This window comes from Grammomys surdaster, unplaced genomic scaffold (genome assembly GCF_004785775.1).
Source record: "Grammomys surdaster isolate TR1022 unplaced genomic scaffold, NIH_TR_1.0 126035, whole genome shotgun sequence".
NCBI classification, from domain to species: Eukaryota; Metazoa; Chordata; class Mammalia; order Rodentia; family Muridae; genus Grammomys; species Grammomys surdaster.
Window position 1 is genome coordinate 5,594,236 of NW_021620848.1, and position 19,318 is coordinate 5,613,553.

General features: G+C 49.5%; 1 protein-coding gene across 2 annotated transcripts in view; it reads right to left on the reverse strand.

Moving 5' to 3' along the window:
• Nucleotides 1-19,318, reverse strand: part of Ptgs1 (prostaglandin-endoperoxide synthase 1) — a 31,883-nt gene that overhangs the window by 10,099 nt on the left and 2,466 nt on the right. Inside the window, exons 1-7 of one of the 2 annotated variants that reach the window (XM_028754724.1) lie at nucleotides 11,275-11,421; nucleotides 11,075-11,176; nucleotides 5,073-5,189; nucleotides 4,603-4,743; nucleotides 4,304-4,447; nucleotides 1,677-1,858; nucleotides 1,507-1,590 (exon numbers count right to left, since the gene is read on the reverse strand). In XM_028754724.1, the coding sequence (XP_028610557.1) occupies nucleotides 1,507-1,590; nucleotides 1,677-1,858; nucleotides 4,304-4,447; nucleotides 4,603-4,743; nucleotides 5,073-5,189; nucleotides 11,075-11,176; nucleotides 11,275-11,380 (876 nt within the window). In that variant the 5' untranslated portion in view covers nucleotides 11,381-11,421. Of the gene's footprint in view, nucleotides 1-1,506; nucleotides 1,591-1,676; nucleotides 1,859-4,303; nucleotides 4,448-4,602; nucleotides 4,744-5,072; nucleotides 5,190-11,074; nucleotides 11,177-11,274; nucleotides 11,422-19,318 lie in introns of those variants that run through there. The other variant, XM_028754723.1, reaches the window with a different exon arrangement.

Below are 19,318 nucleotides of genomic sequence, written 5' to 3' on the forward strand. Positions count from 1 at the left end.
GAGAGGGGGAGAGGGGGAGAGGGGGAGAGGGGGAGAGGGGGAGAGAGAGAGAGAGAGAGAGGGAGAGAGAGAGAGAGGGAGAGAGAGAGAGAGAGAGAGAGAGGGAGAGAGAGAGAGAAACACGCCCCTACAGAGGTGTCTGGAATCACCCACAGTAGCTCCCCTCCTCTCACTCAGACACCTTTTACTAATCCCTGGATCTTCCTGCCTCTAAGCCTTCTCACAGCTAAACTCCCTGGGGAGCAACAAGAAGATAACCATGGCCCGAACTTGGCTTCCTCAATTCTCTTGCCACTCTTAACTTCCTAGGGGAGCAGTCCCAGCCTCCAGCCCTCTCTAATGGTACCAACTGGTTGGTGGCAGTTACAAGAGTAATCAGGTAGGTGGTGGTTTCTTCATCCATTCATGAAATACACACACTGCCAAGCTATATGCGGGTGCGGTTCTCCACTCTGAAGATGTCCCAGGGAGTTTTCCTTCAGTTCTTTCAGGTTTCCAGAATCCAGTGTGGGAGTTGCTAGCCACCTGTGGCCCCAAGACTCCAAATCTGACTAAAGAACTCTATTTCACTTAGTTTAGATTTTACTTGATTGTGTTTTAGATTTTCCTTTCTAAGGTTTATTTTTGTATGTGCATAAATACAAGTACTCTTAACCTCCGACTCATTCCTCCAGCCTTTTAATTTTAAATTTTTAAAGCTGCTAGTTCAACTATTGGGTATGTGAATCTACTTATTCAATTACAAAACTTATGAAATCTAGAGAGAGAGCTACTTCCAATGAAAACCTTTTAAATTTTTATTACATTTATTCATTTATGTGTGTAGAGGCAAGAGCACCCTGGTATCAAAGCAAACCTGTGGAGGTCAGAGGATAACTTGCAGGAATCAGTTCTCTCCCAGGGATCAAACACGAGTTGTCAGGCTTGGTGGCAAGTGCCTTTTACCAACTCAGCCATCTTACCAGCCCAAGTAAAGTATATTATTAAAATCCATCTTATCTGTTTTTTAATTTTGTTACTGAAGACACTAGGAAATTTGGATTACTTATGAGGCTCACACTACTGTTGGACAGCTCTGGTTTACACAATAAATCTTGCTACAGACTGTATGTGACAGTCATCTATGTGACCCCTGAGGCACTGTGGTTCACCCACATCCTGACAGTCATGTATGTGATCTGTTGGACTGTGGTTTGCCTGTACCCTGGCATTCCTATAATGCGACCCCTGATGGATTCTGGTTTCTTGATGGCAGGGCCCACAGCTAAGATGGCCACTGCTCAGTCATGTGTACAAGTTCCATCATGGTACCCATCCCAGGAAGTGGAACAGCTAAGTAAATGAAAGCATCCCCAGGAGGCCATGGAAATCCATCTCGTTCTTTATTTGCTTTTGCCGTGTTACTCCTCGTAGCCTCTACTCTCCATCAGTTCGCCTACCCAGTCATCTTTATAAGGGAGAGCAAGGGAGACCCTTCCCACCGTCCCATCCCCAAGCCAGCACTACCTGGTACTTAAGTTTCCCATCCTTGAAAAGCCGCAGGTGATACTGTCGCTCCAGATTATCTCCATAAATGTGGCCAAGGTCTACCTGAGGTCAGAGAAAGATCCAGTCCTATCACATGGATCCTGATGTTAGCCTATGTGTGGCACCTAAAGACCCCCCTGCATACTCACCCCGTGGCCTAAGGCCTTCGTAAAGCCAGGACCCATCTTCCCAGAGGTCTTGAAGAACTGGTGGGTGAAGTGTTGTGCAAAGAAGGCAAACATGATGTTGGTCCCCTGTGGGGCAGGAATGAACTCCCTTCTCAGCAGCAGTCGTTGAGCCAGAAGCTGAACATCTGGTAACTGTTTCTTCCCTGGTTGGGGAGGTGGGAAAGAGCAGTCGATACCTAGGTCTTGCTTGTTCCTTCCTGCCCTGGGGATCACTAGGCTCCCAGAAGTCCCCAGGCAAACCAGCCTAAGCAGGAAGGCCAGTGACTCCTCCTCAGAGCCAATCTTCCCTCCCCACAGATAATCTGTAACTTGCTCTACCAAAAGAAAGACCTTAAAGTGTTTGCCAAGGAAATGGCCTGGTATTTGAAATTCATTTTTAAATCCCCTACAGGGTGCGTCCATAATCCAAGCACTGAGGAGGCTGAGGCAAGGACATCTCTAGTTAAAGGCCTGCCTGGGTTATGCAGAGAGACTGTAAATCATAACAAGAAGGAACCGGTGGGATGGCTCAGCAGATAAAAGCACCTAGCACAGAGACCTGACCACCTGAGCTCAAGCCCCAAACCTACATTAAGGTGATAGGAAAAAATCAACTCCACAAGGTTGTCTTCTGTCCTACACACACACACACACACACACACACACACACACACACTAATAATTAATTTTAAATTTTTAAAACGCCATTAGAAAATGAAAAGTGGAGTGGTATGGTATTATGGAACACAGATTTGATCCCAGCACTCAGGAGATGGGGCAGGCAGACCTCTGTGAATTCAAGCCCAGCCTGGTGTGCATGAAGTTCCAAACCACCTAGGTTTTCATAATGAGATCAAAAAGTGGGGGGCGGGGCTAGATGAAGTAAGGCTGGTAAACGTGGGTAGTGCTGAAACTAGAACACAATTCTCCATCCCTTTCTCTCAACTTCTGAGTGCATTTTCTGCTTTCCCACAATAAAACAACAACAAAAAGTTGGGGTCTGGGGAGATGGATCCGTGGTTAAAAGTACTGGCAGCTTTTCCAGAGGACCCAGTTTGGTTCCTAGCACCTTCGTGGCAGCTTATAACTATCCCTAACTCCAGGTCCAGGAACTCTAATGCCCTCTTCTGGCTTCTGTAGGCCCCACATACACATAGTGCAGAAATGTAGGCAAAACACTCATACACATAAAATTAAAATAAATCTATTTTTTTAAATTAAATATCATAAATCCCATTGCCCAGGAGCAAAGTAACCTGTATTTACAACTGGCAGTGCTATTTGTTAACCATGTGAGCAGAGATAAGCCACCTCACCTATGAACCTCACCGTCTTCATCTATAAAACACAGTGACAGTATTTGACACAGTGCACCTGAGGAGCAGTGTGAGCGGATTTAAGCCCAACAGGGAACAGGTGTGTGGTCTTTCTCAGCTCTGTGCTGTCTTGCTCTTATACCACGAACACAGCTATAAGCAGCATGTACAACTGTGGCTGTGTCCTGGTAAAACTTCAGTTACAAAATTGACTATAATTTACCTATTGTAAACAATGTCAGCCTTTCTACTCTGGGGTAAAGACAAGTCATCATGAAGCAGGAGTCTGCCAAGACATTAAAAAGTAAAAGGTCTTCCTTAACTATGTCCGTGTTGGAGAAGCTGTTGCCTACTGCCCTCACAGAAAGAGGCGAGAGGACTTTCTGTATCCTGGTAATGGCGTCCCTTAACTATCCCATATGTGAAGTTCTGTGCTGAAGACTCAGGGTCAATAGATGAGGATTAACATGGTCACCTGGACTCCTCAGACAGGAGTCTCCTCAGGAGAAAACAGAGGGAACATTATCTACTTTACACTTTAGAACCATCATTGGGAAGGACTGACTCCTGCAGAGTTTGGAGGAATCAGATATATCGGTGGCAATGGCCATACTCGGGGAATAGTAGCTAACTGTGTGAATGAAAGCCATCAATCTAGCATCCTTCAAGGCCAACCATGGATATCAGTACACAACTAAGCTTCAGGGTGTGCAAGACAAGGTTGTACAGGACTTGTGTCCAACAGCAACACTGTGTGGCAGCAGATGAAGCAACAGTGTGTTTCCTTGTCTATGGTGAATATGGCAACCATAAAGGTCTCTTAACAGTTGAGATAGAGTGAAAAGGAGGCCCAGAGGCCAAAATGGGTCTTGGGTAACTGAAGAAAGCAAAAGGGACACTTTGTTCCCAGCCTTGGTGGAGACTGGAAACTGTAGCAGTAAAGCATCAAGCTGAGCAATGCTTTACTGTAGCACCCAGAACACAGAACTCTACTCCTTCCTTCTTCCATTTCAGCTTCAAGTTATCCCCCAACAGAAACCCCTTCATCAGCAGACAAGGATGAAGTAGACAGACACCCTGGGGTACCATGAGAACCATAGTCAGCCTCTGCCTCTGACTTTCTTTGTCACCTTAGGCAAGACCCTTAGTTGCCTTTTCAGCCTTTCCTTGGTCCTAGACATGCTGTCTTGCCTTGGTCTACCTATCTATGAAATGAGTCAGTAATGGCTTTCCTGCCTGCTTTGCCTGAAGAGGAGAACTCAAGCCAGTTCCTTCCCACAGTCCCCTCCTTACCTTTTGTCCCCATGGGTGTAGGGCAGTCTTTGGGTACAGAGGGCAGAATGCGAGTATAGTAGCTCACATTGGAAAAGGACTCCCAGCTGATGTAGTCATGTGCTGAGTTGTAAGTTGGAGGGCTGGGGATAAGGTTGGACCGCACTGCAGAACAAAAATAATGATGACAGGTTGCTTCTACCTCAGTTACACCCCACTTCCCTGCCTCCTTCCTGCCTTGCTTTATCTGGCAGTTTCTCTGCCTACTGCTTTTATCAAATGCCAGGTTCCCCAGATTAGAGGGGCAGCCCCACACTCACCTGTGAGTACCAGGCGCATGAGTACTTCTCGGATGAAGGTGGCATTCACAAACTCCCAGAGCCAGTACCCGTGTGTCAGCAGGAAATGGGTGAATGAGGGGCTGGGCCGCAGGGAATTCCGAAGCCAGGTCCAGATCTCAGCTGCAGGGATGGTGGGAGCCAGAGTTCATCCCTTCTAGCAAGACCTGAGCTACCCATGGTGAGAGAATAGGGACCAAGTAGGAATCTATAGGAAGTACCCTTAGGAGTGACCCATGAAAGAGCCAGGGCCCAGAATGGGACAAGGGACAGGGAGGGAGTATGAAGAACTACCACAGGGTGGGAGTGGAGCAAGAAAAGAGCTCACATGAGAGCTTGGATCAAAGCCAGACAAGGAGGGAGAAGAAACCATGGCCAGAGTAGAAAGCAGGTACGGGGAACAGAGAAGATCTCAGGGAGTGGGAGAGATAGGGGCTGGAGGCCTTGCTCACGGATGGTACAGTTGGGGCCGGAGTAGCCCGTGCGAGTACAGTCACACTGGTAATGGTCGAGACCGAAGCGAACACAGACACCCTGGTTCTGGCACGGATAGTAACAACAGGGATTGACTGTGGGTGAAAAACAGGTATTAGAGACACCCTCAAGAACCCTCCTGATCTGACCTGCCCCACTCCTACCATAGACGGAAACTTCACCCACTGCCCTGGACCTTCAGCCTAGCTCATGCTAGGGACCCAAGGGAAAGTTCTCGATCCCTCCCTGCTACCACTAACGAGGTCAGGAAAAGAGTCCAGAGCCAAGCTGGTGTTACTGAGGCTAGGAAACAGTTGATAAGGCAATGTGCTGTGGGCCCCACTTCCTGCCTTGGCAGAGCAGCTGCGTTTGTGAGCTTCAGAAAGACCAGGCTTTGGGAAGGTTGCTACCAGATGAACACCCAGGTTGTTAGCACCTAAATATTAGAAACACAGGATCTGCCTTGCCTTCCTTTCTGCAGAAGAGAGGGGACATCTGGCTTCATTATGCCCACTTTGCAGATGAGAAAAATAAGGCCAGAAGATGTCACCAGGAAATGGTCATATCAAGACAACTGTCCATCACTTCACTTCCTCTCCACCCTTCCTCCCCAGACTCAGCAATCAATTCCAGGAAAGAGGTTTTGCAGAACCAAGGATGAAGAGACCAGGAGGGGGACCCCAAGATCTCAGCTGCCCTGAAAAGTGGAGACTTGACCTAAGGTGAGTTGGGGTCTATACTCTAAGATCTTGAGGAAGTCAAGCACAGAGAAATCACAAGAAGCCTGGCTGGAAAGAAATCTCCTGAGAAGCAGGGTGTGAGCCCTGCATCTCCCCTTCCTCTCTACTCCCACCTCATAGAACCCACAACAAAAAAAGACCCTCCCTGTGTCTAAGCCCCATCCTTCTGACTGCCACCCTCTTTCTATATCTCTGTGGCTTCAGAAACTCTTCAGCAAACAGTCACATGATTCATCCAGGTCCAGCCCTGCCTTCACGCATTGCTCGGTCAGGGAAACTGAGGCTCAGGGAGAGATAGAGGCTTAGCCAAAAGCAGAGCAAAGCTTGGCAGACTCAGGACTCCTCGCTCCTGGCAGGAGGCACCTTGCTTTGGCTTTCACAGAAATGTCAAGATCCTTTCTGGGCATAGAGCCAACAGCATAGGGAACTTTGACACTGTGTGTGAATGATGATAAAGGTCAGGAAGATGCCAAGAAGTCAGAGCAGCCTCGCATGAACTGGCCAGTCATCAAGGAGGCCAGCATCAAAAGGCTTGAGCTGCAGCAGAGTCTGACCCTCTGTGTCCTCACCTCATAGCAGAGGCTCTCTGCAGCAATACAGCACCCTCCCTTCTGCCTCCAGGGGCCTCCAGATGCCCCTAGGAACACCATCACCATACTCATACCAGCAGAAATCATAAGGGCCTTGCATGCAAATAGTTTTGCTTAAGGCCTGGTGACTTTGAACAACCCCACAATGACATTTTTGTGATCTCTGGCAGAAGTATAGGAGAAGCCAGGGAGAAGAAGGATGGGGCGGGGGGAGCCTTTCCAAGCTGGACAGGCAGATCTGGCAAGCAAGACCCAGGGATGAGACTTGCCAGGACCCCAGAGATCCTCCCCAAATATCCTCCCACTAGTCACTGTCCCAGAAAGATCAAAGGGACCCGGATACACTTTCAGCCTCCCAGGTTTGAGGACTCCTCTGATCAACTGTTGGTCAAGCTCTGCTTACCTGCTGTGAGTCTAGCCACGCCCACCTCCTACTCTGGCCTAAGGCTCTCTCTTGCCAATGATACACTCTTACTACTCAAGAAGCAGGGATGGAAGGAAGGGGCTCCAGTCTCCGACTTCTGCCTCAGCAGAAGTCTCAAGGGGTCCTGAATCCCACAAGGGCTAAAGCAATCCTCACCCCCACCTTTACCTAGACTACAATTCTCCTTCACACATCTTCCAAAGGAATCCTGCTTCCCCAAGGAGTCCTGCTCTGCCCTCTGCCCAAGGCTCTCCAAGCTCTGTTCTCCACCCTGAGGGAAGGCCACACCTTCCCAGACATTCATCTCCCCTCGGGCTGGGCTAACAGCTTGGGCTTGGCCCACCGGCTCTCATGGAACCACTAGTGACTGAAGCTTAACAAATGTACATGGAACTAATAAAATGGTGTGATGAGACAAGCCATGCCCTGCTGGCCAGAGAGAAGCTTCCACCCTCTCAGCAGCCCCCTAAGGCTAGCTGTGAGGCCTCCTGACATCACCAGGGTTTCGTGCCCCGCCCCAATCCAAAAGAGGGCCCTCCCTCCTAACCAAACTGTGGCCAGCTTTCCCTCCCTCCTCCACACTCTCTTTCCATAAACACCAGCTGCCCCAGGACAGGAAAATTCTTTTTGGTCAAGGACAACCACAGAAGCTCCAGGACACGAAATTGTGCGGAGAGGAGACCGGGTGCCAATGTCCATGCTGACTGTCCCACACACACACACACACACACCCCAAGGCTGAAGAAAATGAGGCTGTCACTGACTGAACATCCCCAGGGTGTATTTGTCATCCAACACCCAGCAGGAAGACAGGCGAGCCTCTCATTGCACAAGGAGGAAGTGTAGACTCAGAGAAGGCGAGAGGCTTACATGCAAGTCCCATAGCTTCCAGGCTGCAGAACCAAAATTTGAACCTCCTTCCCTCTCCCTGCCTGACTCACCCTGGGATGTCTGGGACTGGATTTAGGGAAAGGATACAACCATAATGCTGATCCAAAGGCTAAAGATGCTGCTGTTCTTCAAGGTGGACTGTGAACGAGGTGAATGTGAGAGCCTGGTGCCTCAGGCTCCTGCCATAAGCAGACCTCCAGCCATTCAACTGGAAAGTTGTCCTTTCAGCCTGACCCCATCTCTGCATGATCCCCCATGCCAACCTACTCCTCTACCCAGCAGAGGTGATCTCTCTACTGAGACCACCCAGCCCTCTGGCCAACAGAGAGTTCCTCTCTACAGAGACCACCCATCTTTCTTGATGGAACCAAGGAGCCTTCAGAGAAGAGCACTAGGAGGTTCAGGCACACGGTCTAATTTACTTCCAGTGACCCACACTCAAGCACAAGTCAGCTAACAGGGAAGAGTAGAGAAAAGATGAACTCAGAAGTGATGTTGTCCCTGGACATATGTGTGAACAAGTGCCTTCCACATTTAGGGCCTTGTTTTCCTGTCTGTTCCATAAGCAGATGGAGCAGGTATCTCAAAGGGGCTCCCCATACTGTCTGTACTCTAGAGGAAGCCAAGCCATGCCTCTAAACTTTTCACATCATTCCCCTAAGCTCAGCACAGAACTCTGCAACCATACCCACTGAGTGGCAGCCACTCATGAAGCAGGACGATGGACTGCCACCATGGTGCCTGCAAAACACACAGACCTAAAGGCCAAAGCAGACACATTCCCACAGATAACTCCTGACCAAGATGTCCCAGCTCTAAAACCCATCCACAGATTTGAGTAAGATGTCCTCCAGCCCAAAAGTTAAGGATCTGGACTCACAGACAAACAGGGCATGGAACAGGTACAGGGAACACCAAGTTCTCCAGGATGAGTGGCCAACATCAGGCAGAAAAGGCTGCACCCAAATCCCCTAAAAATAATATTTACAGAAGCTCCAGGGAGCTGGCGTCAAAGAGGAAAGCAAGCTTGAGTAGCCAGGCCTGGGTCTTCCCCACACCATGCCTGTAGGCAGATCCAGGGCAGACACCTCCATGGCAGACCCAAGTAGCTGCCTAGAGCAGGAAAGTAAGGCCCTCCAGGTACACAGACCTACCTATCCGGGGCTGGAGATAGGAGCAGCCAAGAAAGATGCAGGGAGGCTTTGGCCTGTGTTCAAGTCTAACCCCACATGCAGGAGTCAGCCTAGCCTCAGGCTTCTAAGCCTGGCTCCCAGCTCTTCTCACCAGGTCATGCCCTCTCCCTGGGCACATAAATGGGCTGGGCATGATGATGCACACTTATTTAATCCCAACACTAGGGAGACAGAGGCTCTGTGAGTTCAAGACTGTCCTGTTCCCAGGACAGCCGGGGCTACAAAGAGAGACCCTGTTACACACATACACACACACACACACACACACACACACACACACACACTGGAAGGCAAACATTTGAACACTGTAGATCCCCTGCACAGTCTTGAGATCAAATAGGATACTATCTCTCCCCCATTGAGATGCAGAAGCCATCTTCCTTCAAAGGAGCCTGCAGTCCCCAACCCATGATTCCTCACATGGACAACACCCCCTCTTTGACATCCTTGTACTTCTCTCACCCTTAGCCACAGCCCTTACCATCCTACGTAACAGTCTGCTGGTGTCTCTCTCCACCATCAGACTGTGGACTCCAGCGTCACTCTGGGCACCTACATCACTCCACATCAGACTGTGACCTCTGTGTCACCAGGCCCCAGGCAAAGGCTCACATAGAAGCCCTTGGAATGCAAAACAGAAAAATTCCACTACAGCTCATGTAATATGACTATAGGCAGAGGGGACACTGTGGCTCTGGCCAGTTGCAGCTTGGGCCACCAGCTCATGCCTACTCCCTGGCTAAAGGGAGGACATCAAGCCAAACCCAGGGTCTGGAAGGAATGAGCTTGAACACTTGTGGATTTCCTGGTAGAGCTTTGCGCTCCAAGCCGGGCTACCCTGTTCCTTAAAAAAGTCCCAGCAAGGAAGACAGGTGCATGAACACTGAGTCCTCATGGGGTGGAGGTGGGGGTTAATGGGGTCAGATGAGAGCGGGGCTCATCCTGAAACTGAAAGCCAGCATCACCAGCATGACCTTGGCTCTCCCATCAGCTCACTGCAAAGTCTTCCAACAAGTAGCCCCACTTCCTCAGCCTCTCAAAGTTCTGATCTATAAAATGGATCTAACCCATCTCCCTCCTGCAAGGCTGCCATGAGCACCAATGAAAAAGGCACACACAGCTAATCCTGATAAACTGCACTGCTGAGTCAGAAATAATTCCTTTCCAAAACCCAGACTGTCTTCTGTTCTAGTACAGGTGTCCCCTGTTCTTCTCACTTAAACCCCCTCCTCCAGGAAGCCTGCTGTGATTCTCAGACCACTCTCTCCTCTGAGCTCCAAGGCCCTGTAGCATCCAGCAACAAGCCAGGACTACTACTCCTTCCCTTTCCCCCACTGCCAACCTTTCTTGGTCCCATTTTACAGATGAGCATCCAAACTAGAGAAAGAGGGAGAAAAGATGGGGGACAGAGGAAGAGAGGATGGGGGAAGAGTAAATTGTTTTTCTTTCCTAGAACCTGGTTCTGCCCTGAGGGAGAGAAACAGAATTGCAGAACTGACTTCTCTGGAACCACTGCATGTATTGGGAGTGTCTGGATTAGGATGGTCCTGAGTTCAAACCCTGAGCCCACTATGCATTATGTGACTTGGGGCTGTTATCGCACCTACTGAGCCCCAGTTTCCTTGTCACTATGTGTCCACTTCCCCATTCCCAGGATAGCTAGCGCCCCCACCCCCACCCCCGTATCTACCGTTGGGGAGATAGGTTGGGCGTTAAGATAGACTCCCCAAAAGTTAGAGGCTAAAGAAAGGGAACTCGCTGTCCAGCCTGCCTTCCCCTTGGCATCTGCCGCTTCCTCCCCAAGGAGCCCCCACAGGAAACTGCGGAGTTCTTGGGGGCAGGGAGAGGGGGGAGGACGTGTAGCGAGGCTGCTTGGAAAGTCAGACCACAGAACAGGTGAGAAGTTAAAGAACGGGTCTCTGCTGCCTCGGCGGGCTCGGGATCTCAGTTGGCTGTGTGCTAGAGAGATCCCAAGTAGGTCCTAACCGGTCTCCAGGGACCCCAACCCATAAACACCCTACTCCTCGGCACCGCAAGCAGAAAGGGGAATCAGGGGGTCCCTATGGAAGGGAGAAAAGGGAGATGGACCAAGCCCACAGCGCAGGACTCGGGATCTTCACGACCATCCAGGCGGCCGCCTACCTGGTGAGGGTACTCCAGGATCTGCAAGCAGGACCAGGGGTGGCGGCAGCAGCAGCAGCAGCAGGAGCAGGAGCAGGGGAAATAGGAACGAGAGACGCCTTCCTGCAGAGGGAAGAGAGAGTTGAGCCTGGCGTTCAAGGCTCCGCCTGCAGGCCACCGAATTCCGGGGCGCGTGGGGGCACCACTGGGGTCAGACTCACGACTCATGACTCTGGGAGTGAGTGGATGGATGTGCAACGCCAACGGCTGGCTCCTCCGGTGCAACTCCAGCACTGCCCCAGCACTGGCGGGTCCCCTCCCACCCATCCCACGTCTCCACCCTCACTCCTCCCTTCAGTTGTCACCTCCGACCGGCCCGACTTCCTCTGCTCCAGCTTTAGCCAAGACGTTTTATTAATTACTGCATGGTGACCGCTCAGACCGTCACTCACGATCCTTGAGGTGCAAGACCTTTTTACAGTGTCAGAAGTGCATCCATTTAGTATATAGCAAACTGAGGTTCTCTGAGGATGGGCACGAAGGGAGGGCAAGGCTTGAGGGCAGAATAAATGGTGGAAGCGGCTGATTGAACCATAGCTTGCTTACAGAGGATGAGGAGAAAGGAGGTGAAAAGCCATACAATCCAGCCCAGCCTGCACACGGGGTCCTGCATAGAAAACACTACTGCCACTTCTGCAAGCCAACAGGAGGGTTTCCTCCCTGTGCCCTGGGCTCTGCCTGTTGAACCATTCTCTGCTAGGTCAGACATGAGGAGCTGTAATTTACACCCTGAATTCACACCCCAGTTAGTTCACCTTAGATGAGGTACATGCTAGTCCTTGCTGGCTCTCAGTGCACTTTTTCATAAAATGGACATATAAAACCACCCTAGGCAGTGGGGGATACCCAGGGCTCTCCCCCCTGCTCAGAGGGGAAGGGTGGGGGGAGTTGGGGAAGAATTGGGGGGAGTTGGGGAAGGATTGGGGGGGTGACCTGGAGGGGGCAGTGAGTGGGATGTAAAGTGAATATGTAAAAAATAAAATTAAGTTAAAAAATAAATTAAATTTTTAAAAAGATACATGTAAAGTAGTATCAAAAAATATATGTGGCACAAGGCCATTTTGTTTACTGGTGGGTAAAGGTGAAGGGAATAGTTTTAAGAGAAAACTATAACATTTGTATATGCTATCCTTATGCAAAATAATATGAGACATTAAACACACACACACCCTAGGCAAATACACAGCTCTCATGTGCAGTGGCTACTCTGTGGTCAGAGAACCTTTTTCAAAGTTGCCCTAACTTAGATTCCAGGGCTGGCCAAATGCCACCCTTCCGCCCAATGGCTGTTTGCCAGCCTTATAGGATCTAAGCATTTGGTTCATTGGCTCTTTTTCACCGCTGGGAAAACCGAGCCTAGGAGCAGAGAGTAGGAGCAAAGTCATAGTGTCTCCTGGTCCTTTTCCTTGCTAGCTCTCTCCCTTAATTTTCCCAGCACACCCAGCTGTCCTCTGCCCACACCCAGAGGCATGGCTTGGTGGAAGGGCCATTCATCCTTGTGCTGGCTCTCAGGCATCTCTGGGCTCAGAAAAGGAACACCAACAGGTGGGAAAGGTGGGGCCTGCTGGGACGCCCCTCCTGCTTCCAAATCAGAGCTGTTCCCATACTCTACTGGGACAAAAGCCAACTGCTCTAGGGAGACAGAGCAAGCCAGGACAGACCAGGGGAGGAACTGGGGCCCTGGGGTACTGAGACCAGCTTCAGCTTCTCCACATCCCCAGATTTAGGGCCCCTCTGGTAGCCAGCCAGCTGAGCAAGGAGGCATGGGTCAAGTGCTTGTCAGCAAAATAATGAGATCCTGAAGGAAAGCTGAGGTTCTGTTCCACCAGATGACAGGGGACCTTCTGGTGATCAAGAAATGAAAGAGCTGGCATTTGTCTCATCCTCCACTCCCTGGCCCGCCTCATCCTGGGCCTGGACCCAGCGAGTCACCACACCTGTAGCTCACTCCCAGACCTCTGTCCTGTAGTGAAAACAATGAACGCTAACTAGCTCAGCCATGGCCCTGAAGGGAGGAGACTTAGCCTGGGAATCAAGAAAATTGAGTTCAAGTCTCCTTTCTTCACTAGGACCATAGAGAAGCCCTTAGGGCCAGCTTCCTGTTTGAACACATGGATAATCAGACAGAGTGGGGAGCTAGGTCAGGTCCCACGCCAATAGAGAGCAAATTAGCCCTTTCTGTAACCACACTCTGCTTCCCATCATGCCATCACAAGATGAATGCGGTAAAGGAAGGATTCAATGGGAGTGTGAGTTGATGAAAGGTGGGTGCAGTGGAGAAGCCAGAGGCCAAGAGACCAGCCAGGGTGCCAATACAGACCTCCAGGGACCAAGCCGAACCAAGCAGGTGGAGCAGAGGAAGAAGTAGACAAGGGAAATGGTGGCTGAGATGCCAGCTCTTGACCAGTTGACCTGGAGTATGGATAGAGAGATGGAGAACGTTTAAATGCTGGGTGCTGCTCGGGATAACACTCAGGGTGAGCCAGTGACTAGAAAACACAAGGTTAATACTTGGTCCACCTCAAAGAAAGAGTCCAACATGCAGATGAAAACCCAGGTTTGGGGAACATCCTTGTTCTGCTAGAAGGCTCACAACCCAGGGCCACCTTTCCCTGCTCTCCTGTTCCAGAGCCAATGTCCTGAATGTGGACCCTGTAGAGGGCAGCCAATCCTTCAGTTGTTGAGATTGTCTCTTCTACTCCAGGTCATGTGACACATCATTTTTTCTTCTCTCCTACAGGAAGTTCTGTCTGCCCCCCCCTCACATCCCCTCAAGGTGGTGCTAGATCGAAATTGCCCCTCCCTCCCTCTTGAGTTGTCACTGTTGTGGTCACTCTGGCCTCCTTAAACCCAAGCACAGGGTCCAGCTGACTGAAAATGTCACAAGAGGCTGGTTGCTTGTGTGGAATGAGCGCTGGTGTGAACAATCCGGGAATGGGGTTGCAGAGATGGCAGGGCAGTTACGAGCACTTGCTGCTCTTGAGAAGACTTGGGCTAGGTATCCAGCACCCACATGGTGGCTCACAACTGCCTCAAGTCCCAAGGGAGTTGACACCCTCTTCTGTCCTCTTTGGGCACCAGTCACACCTATGGTGCATATGTGTGTGTGCATGTGTATGCATGCGTGTGTATTATGTATATTTGTGTATGTAAGCAAAACACTTATACAACATAAAATAAAAATAATCTAAAATAAAAATGTTTAAGTAATAATATACAGGAAAAACTCATGTGACTGAGGGGACCAGAGCCAAGTTCATCAGGGTGCCAGCCAGTCCATCCATCTTCCGGGGTAACCACAGAAATGTCTTTCCCTGCCTCAGTTTCCTACTGAACACACTGGTCGGCAACCCCAACAATCCCACAGGCATCTCTGGAGAGAGTCAGAACAGATCAAAGAACCTGAGCTATTCTGAGGCAAGGTAGCAAGATCCTACTTCCCTACCCGCACCCCCCCACTAGTGGGTGACAAGTTTTCTCTCTGAGTGTCCCACCCCCCTGCCACATACCAGTCACATGTCCTCCTGCCTACCTAGCCCACATCTAAATGTTACTGGGGAGGTCCCACCCAGCATTTGGAAATCTCAAGCTGACTCTCACCTGAATCACTCATGAGCCCAGCCCCACCCACCCCACCTCTGCAGCTGGTTCACAGAACAGGAAAGTTCTGTAGTCAGCGGTCTCAAATCTCTTCAAATCTCAGTCCCAAACCCTGGTTGCTCTCCACTCTCGCCACAGACTTAAGCTTTCAGCTGCCTCTTGTAAGCCTCAGTTTTCCCCATCCAAAAAAAAAAATGAGGCTACTACTTCCATTTCTGCAAGAGCTTCTCTGAGGACAGCAAGAGCCACTCCATGTGGGCATCTGGCCTTCACCGAGAGGGAGCTCAGCAATGGTTCTCCACTGCCCATTCTTCTCCTTCCCTACCTGAGCAGGATTGGCTTTGTGGAAAGGTCTCTTCCTCTCCCCTGTACCTGCGCAGTGCCAACTTTTCACTATGTATTAAAGATAATGAAAATAATATTTCTTATGTACCTATATGTACATACCTGAGATTCGTGTGTGTGTGTGTATGTGTATGTGTGTGTGTGTGTTCCTTTCCCAATAGTCCTATGAATCCAATAGTGTCGTCTCCATTTACAAAAAAAAGAAAGCTGAAGCCCAGAACTGTAGTGGTTTGTTCAAGGTTACACTAAGAGAAAACAGAAACCCTGCAGGGCACTGGGTAGCTGGGGGGGGGGGGGTCCATTAAGTTACACAACTCAATTCACCAGAGAGCCAAGAATTGAAAGCCACAAAATCCACTTGTTTGTCTTTCTTACTTAATCCTCAAAACAGCTCTGAGAGGAAAGTACCAGGACACAGAAGGAAACGCAGAGGCTCAAGGATTCCTCTAGACCTTGACTAAGTTGAGGAAGGAAAGGGGGAATCACAGCCACTGCCATAGCAATTTGTAAACTGCAGGCAGGATGCTGAGGGCTTCCATGAATCATCTCTTTTGTAACTCCCAAGAGCCCCTCGAGGTAGGTTTTGTTCTTCCTATTTCTATGAACAGGAAAATGGCCTGCTAGAAGCTACAAGCTATTGGTGATGGAGCTGACATCAGAGCCCTGATATGTTGGACTTCAATTTACAGGTTTAATACCCTGCCACATTTTATCCCTGTATCTTCCGGACTCCCAGCCCTGAGTCTCCAAGAACAACCAGATCTTGCCAGGGATGCGCAGAACAAATAAGCAGGCAGGTGGCTGGTGAGTGGAGAGTTTCCTGTTCATCTGGGAAGTTTCCACTGCAGTGTTGGGACAGCTCTCACCACATGATCAGCCCGGTGCCCTTTCTTACCAGTGTCCTCCTCACCCTGCTCCTACCATCCGAGAAATCTACAGAGAATATCAGTTCCTCGGATCATGGGGGCTCAGTTGCCTGCGACAGAGAAGCCATGTTAAATGTGTGTGTGTGTGTGTGTGTGTGTGTGTGTGTGTGTGTGTGTGTGTCTGTGTGTGTCTGTGTGTGTGTGTATATGTGTATAAGGGACCAGATTTTTCAAGAGGCGATTGTGACTAAAATGTCACTCTGCCCCTCCCTACCCCAATCACAGTGGAAGAAGAAATATTGCCACAGCCTTCCTCTGATGTGTGAATTACCCTTATAACCCCTTAGAACCTTCCAAAGCTCCCGTTGCCTTCAGCCGTACCATGGCCTAAAGAGCCATGGAATGGAGAACCCAGAAGACCTGAGTTCTTGTAGCTAAACCCCTTGAAATCCCAGTGCAACCCTGAGTAAGTCACATTCTCTCTTGGGCTTCAGTCTCCCTACTTGGTAAAGAAGTCTGCGGTAGCTGAGCTGCTGAGCATGAGGAGGTGGGGGAGTCCCCAGAGACTGGCCCACCTGGGTTTAGAGCCCGGCTTGTACAGGCCAGCTATGTGATTCTGGGGAGCTCATTTGATGTCTTTGAGCCCAGTTTCCTCATTGGGCAACAAAGACAATAATAACCATGGTAAGGGGATCACTTAGCCCAGTTCATATCCCCCAGAGGAGGCATTTGGGAAATGACCAGTAGTTGGTGTCATAATTATAAGTAACAGCTATACAATGAATTCAATTCTGTCACTGTGGTCCTAGATTATGAATATCTCAAATAAATAAATAAATAAATAAATAAATAAATAGATAAATAAATAAAGTTCTCTTATTTTGTATTTTGGCTTTTTTTTTTTTTGAGACAAGGTTTCTCTGTGTAGCCCTGGCTGTCCTGGAACTCACTCTGTAGACCAGGCTGGCCTCGAACTCACAAATCCGCCTGCCTCTGCCTCCCAAGTGCTGGGATTAAAGGCGTGCACCACCACTGCCCGGCTCAAGAGCACTTTAGAGAGAACAATGGCAGGAATATGGTGGCTTCCTGTGTCAGGATTACATTTAGTTGTGAATGACAAAAAAACCCCATATGTGGGAGATTTAATCAAAAAAAGAAAATGGATAATCCTCAAATGGCAGGAAGTACCAAGGTAGGGATTCCAGTCATATACAGTCATGTCATGAGGAGCAGCTCTTCAGTCAGTCTTTCTGCTGGCTATGTCTGTGTCGCTACCCCTCAGCACCTTGCTCCAAGTGTGGAAAGGCTGAGAAGAGAACAGATACTCCCACAGACTCCCTCATACTTCTCTTCGGCCAGAGTGTGTCACATGGTCTCCCTTGACTGCAAAGGAGCCTGGGAAATGGAGTTTTGCAATGGGCAAGCAAAGAACATGAAGTGTGGAATGAAGCTAGCTGCACAGTCGGCTATCAGATGTCTGCCAAAAGCCAAAAGGAGTGTTTTTGGTGTGGGCTGACTCCTCTAGAAAACACAGACACAATCAGATGCTGCAGTTCTGAGGTGAGCCATGCTTTTCAGACAAAGGAAGAAGTTCAAAAATAACAGGACCACCGTGAGGCACAGCCAGGAGCACCCAGAGAAAGTTCAACTCAGCTGCCAGCAGGGAGCAGGATTCAATGTCTTCTCTGTACCCTGTGGCTTCTTATAAAATGGACCAACCACGTAAGAAGTACCCATGCCTAAACACAGGGCACCTCATCCTTGGCAAACTTGCACACTGTGGCTTAGAAACTTAGAGGGCAAGAATTCATACTTCAAACAACTCCTCAGTTCCCAGGCCAAAGCCCTACAAGTCCACTGTCTGGAGCCTTTCAGATAGAAGTGGACTGGCCCACCCCATGTTCGGAATGTGTCCTAGCTTTAATGCTTTGTTAATCGCTCGGCGCCATTTAGCCATATATAGCCTGGAAACATTCTTGCTTACACCAGCTTCTTAATCTCCGAAGCAGTCCTTCTACGTAGGGGGTTTCACCTATGAATGGGGGTGGGGGAGCTGGAGAAGTGGGATTATTTCCAATTCAAGACACAGGCATTCAAGGTCACTTTGGCAAAGATGCTGAAAATCAGAGGACAGATACGGCTACATTCAAATTCATATTCATTCCCCCTCTCTCCCAGTTCTTGAGTATCTCCAGGTTCACCCTGCCCTCATGCCCCATCCTGTAAGATAGGATGACGTCTTTCTCCTAACAGCCTCAAGGAAGTGAGACTCTTGATTGTTCTGCCTTAACCCCAGCAGCCACTTTTGAACCAACTGCTATCACCAGGAAGATGTAATGTCCTGATTATTCTGGCTGATCAGTGTTGGGCTGTGCCTTCTGCATGACAGATTTGGGAACAAGGTGTTTCCATAAGAAACTCAAGTGCAGCTATTAACAGAAGAAGACCAGGTTTGCTGGGGTGATGGTTTGGACAGTACTTGGTAAAGCACTTGTCTTGCAAGCATTAGGGGCTTGGTTCAGATTCCCCAGGACCCACATAAAGAGCCTGGTGCTGCAGTGCATGCGCAGAATTCCAGCACTTGACAGACAGAGACAGGAGGATCCCTGGTGCTTACTGACTGGCCAGCTAGACTAGCCTAATCTGTGAGGTCCAGACTCAGTGAGAGCCTCTATCTCAAAAAATATAGGGCAGAAAGCAATTGAGGATGATAGCCAGTGTCAAACTCAGGCTTCACATACATATGTACACACATATACACACTAACATGCATGCACACATTTTTTGCACTTAATTAAGTCAAATTAAAAGAGGAAGGAAGAGAGGCAGACAAGAACAACTGGGGTTTCTCTCTCCCTCTAGGCAACAAGGAAGAATGGGTGTATTCTAAGAGGCAAGGTGGCTTTGTCTCCAGGCAACCCCAGAGCTGGGAGGTGAAGGAAGGAAGCCTTTGGCTTTGGGCCTGGGTAGAGAGATGGACAAGTTGAGGAGAGCCCAGCCTACTGCAGCATCCAGGACCTTTTCTTCTCTGCCCGAAAGAGACTGAGGATGGTTTGTTGGGGATGCTGAGGGCCAGGCTGTGCTCTCTGATACCTCTTGTTAGGGCTGAAGCAGGAGAGGACATCTGCAGAGTAGTCAAGGCTCACACGAACAACTAGACACTGACCAGACATGGTGTTACAGGGCGAAACCAGAGTTCCCTCTGTTGGCTTCTTAGTCTCCTTTAGTAACAAACAGACTGAAACAGAAGCTTGAGTTTTATTAGAGTGTAAGAGAGAAACAACAGGGCAGGTAAGCTATAAATCTCTGCAGCTGCCAGGAGAAGACAGATGGAGGAGAGAGAGACGGAGAGACAGACACAGAGACAGAGAGACAAAGAAAGACACAGAGAGAG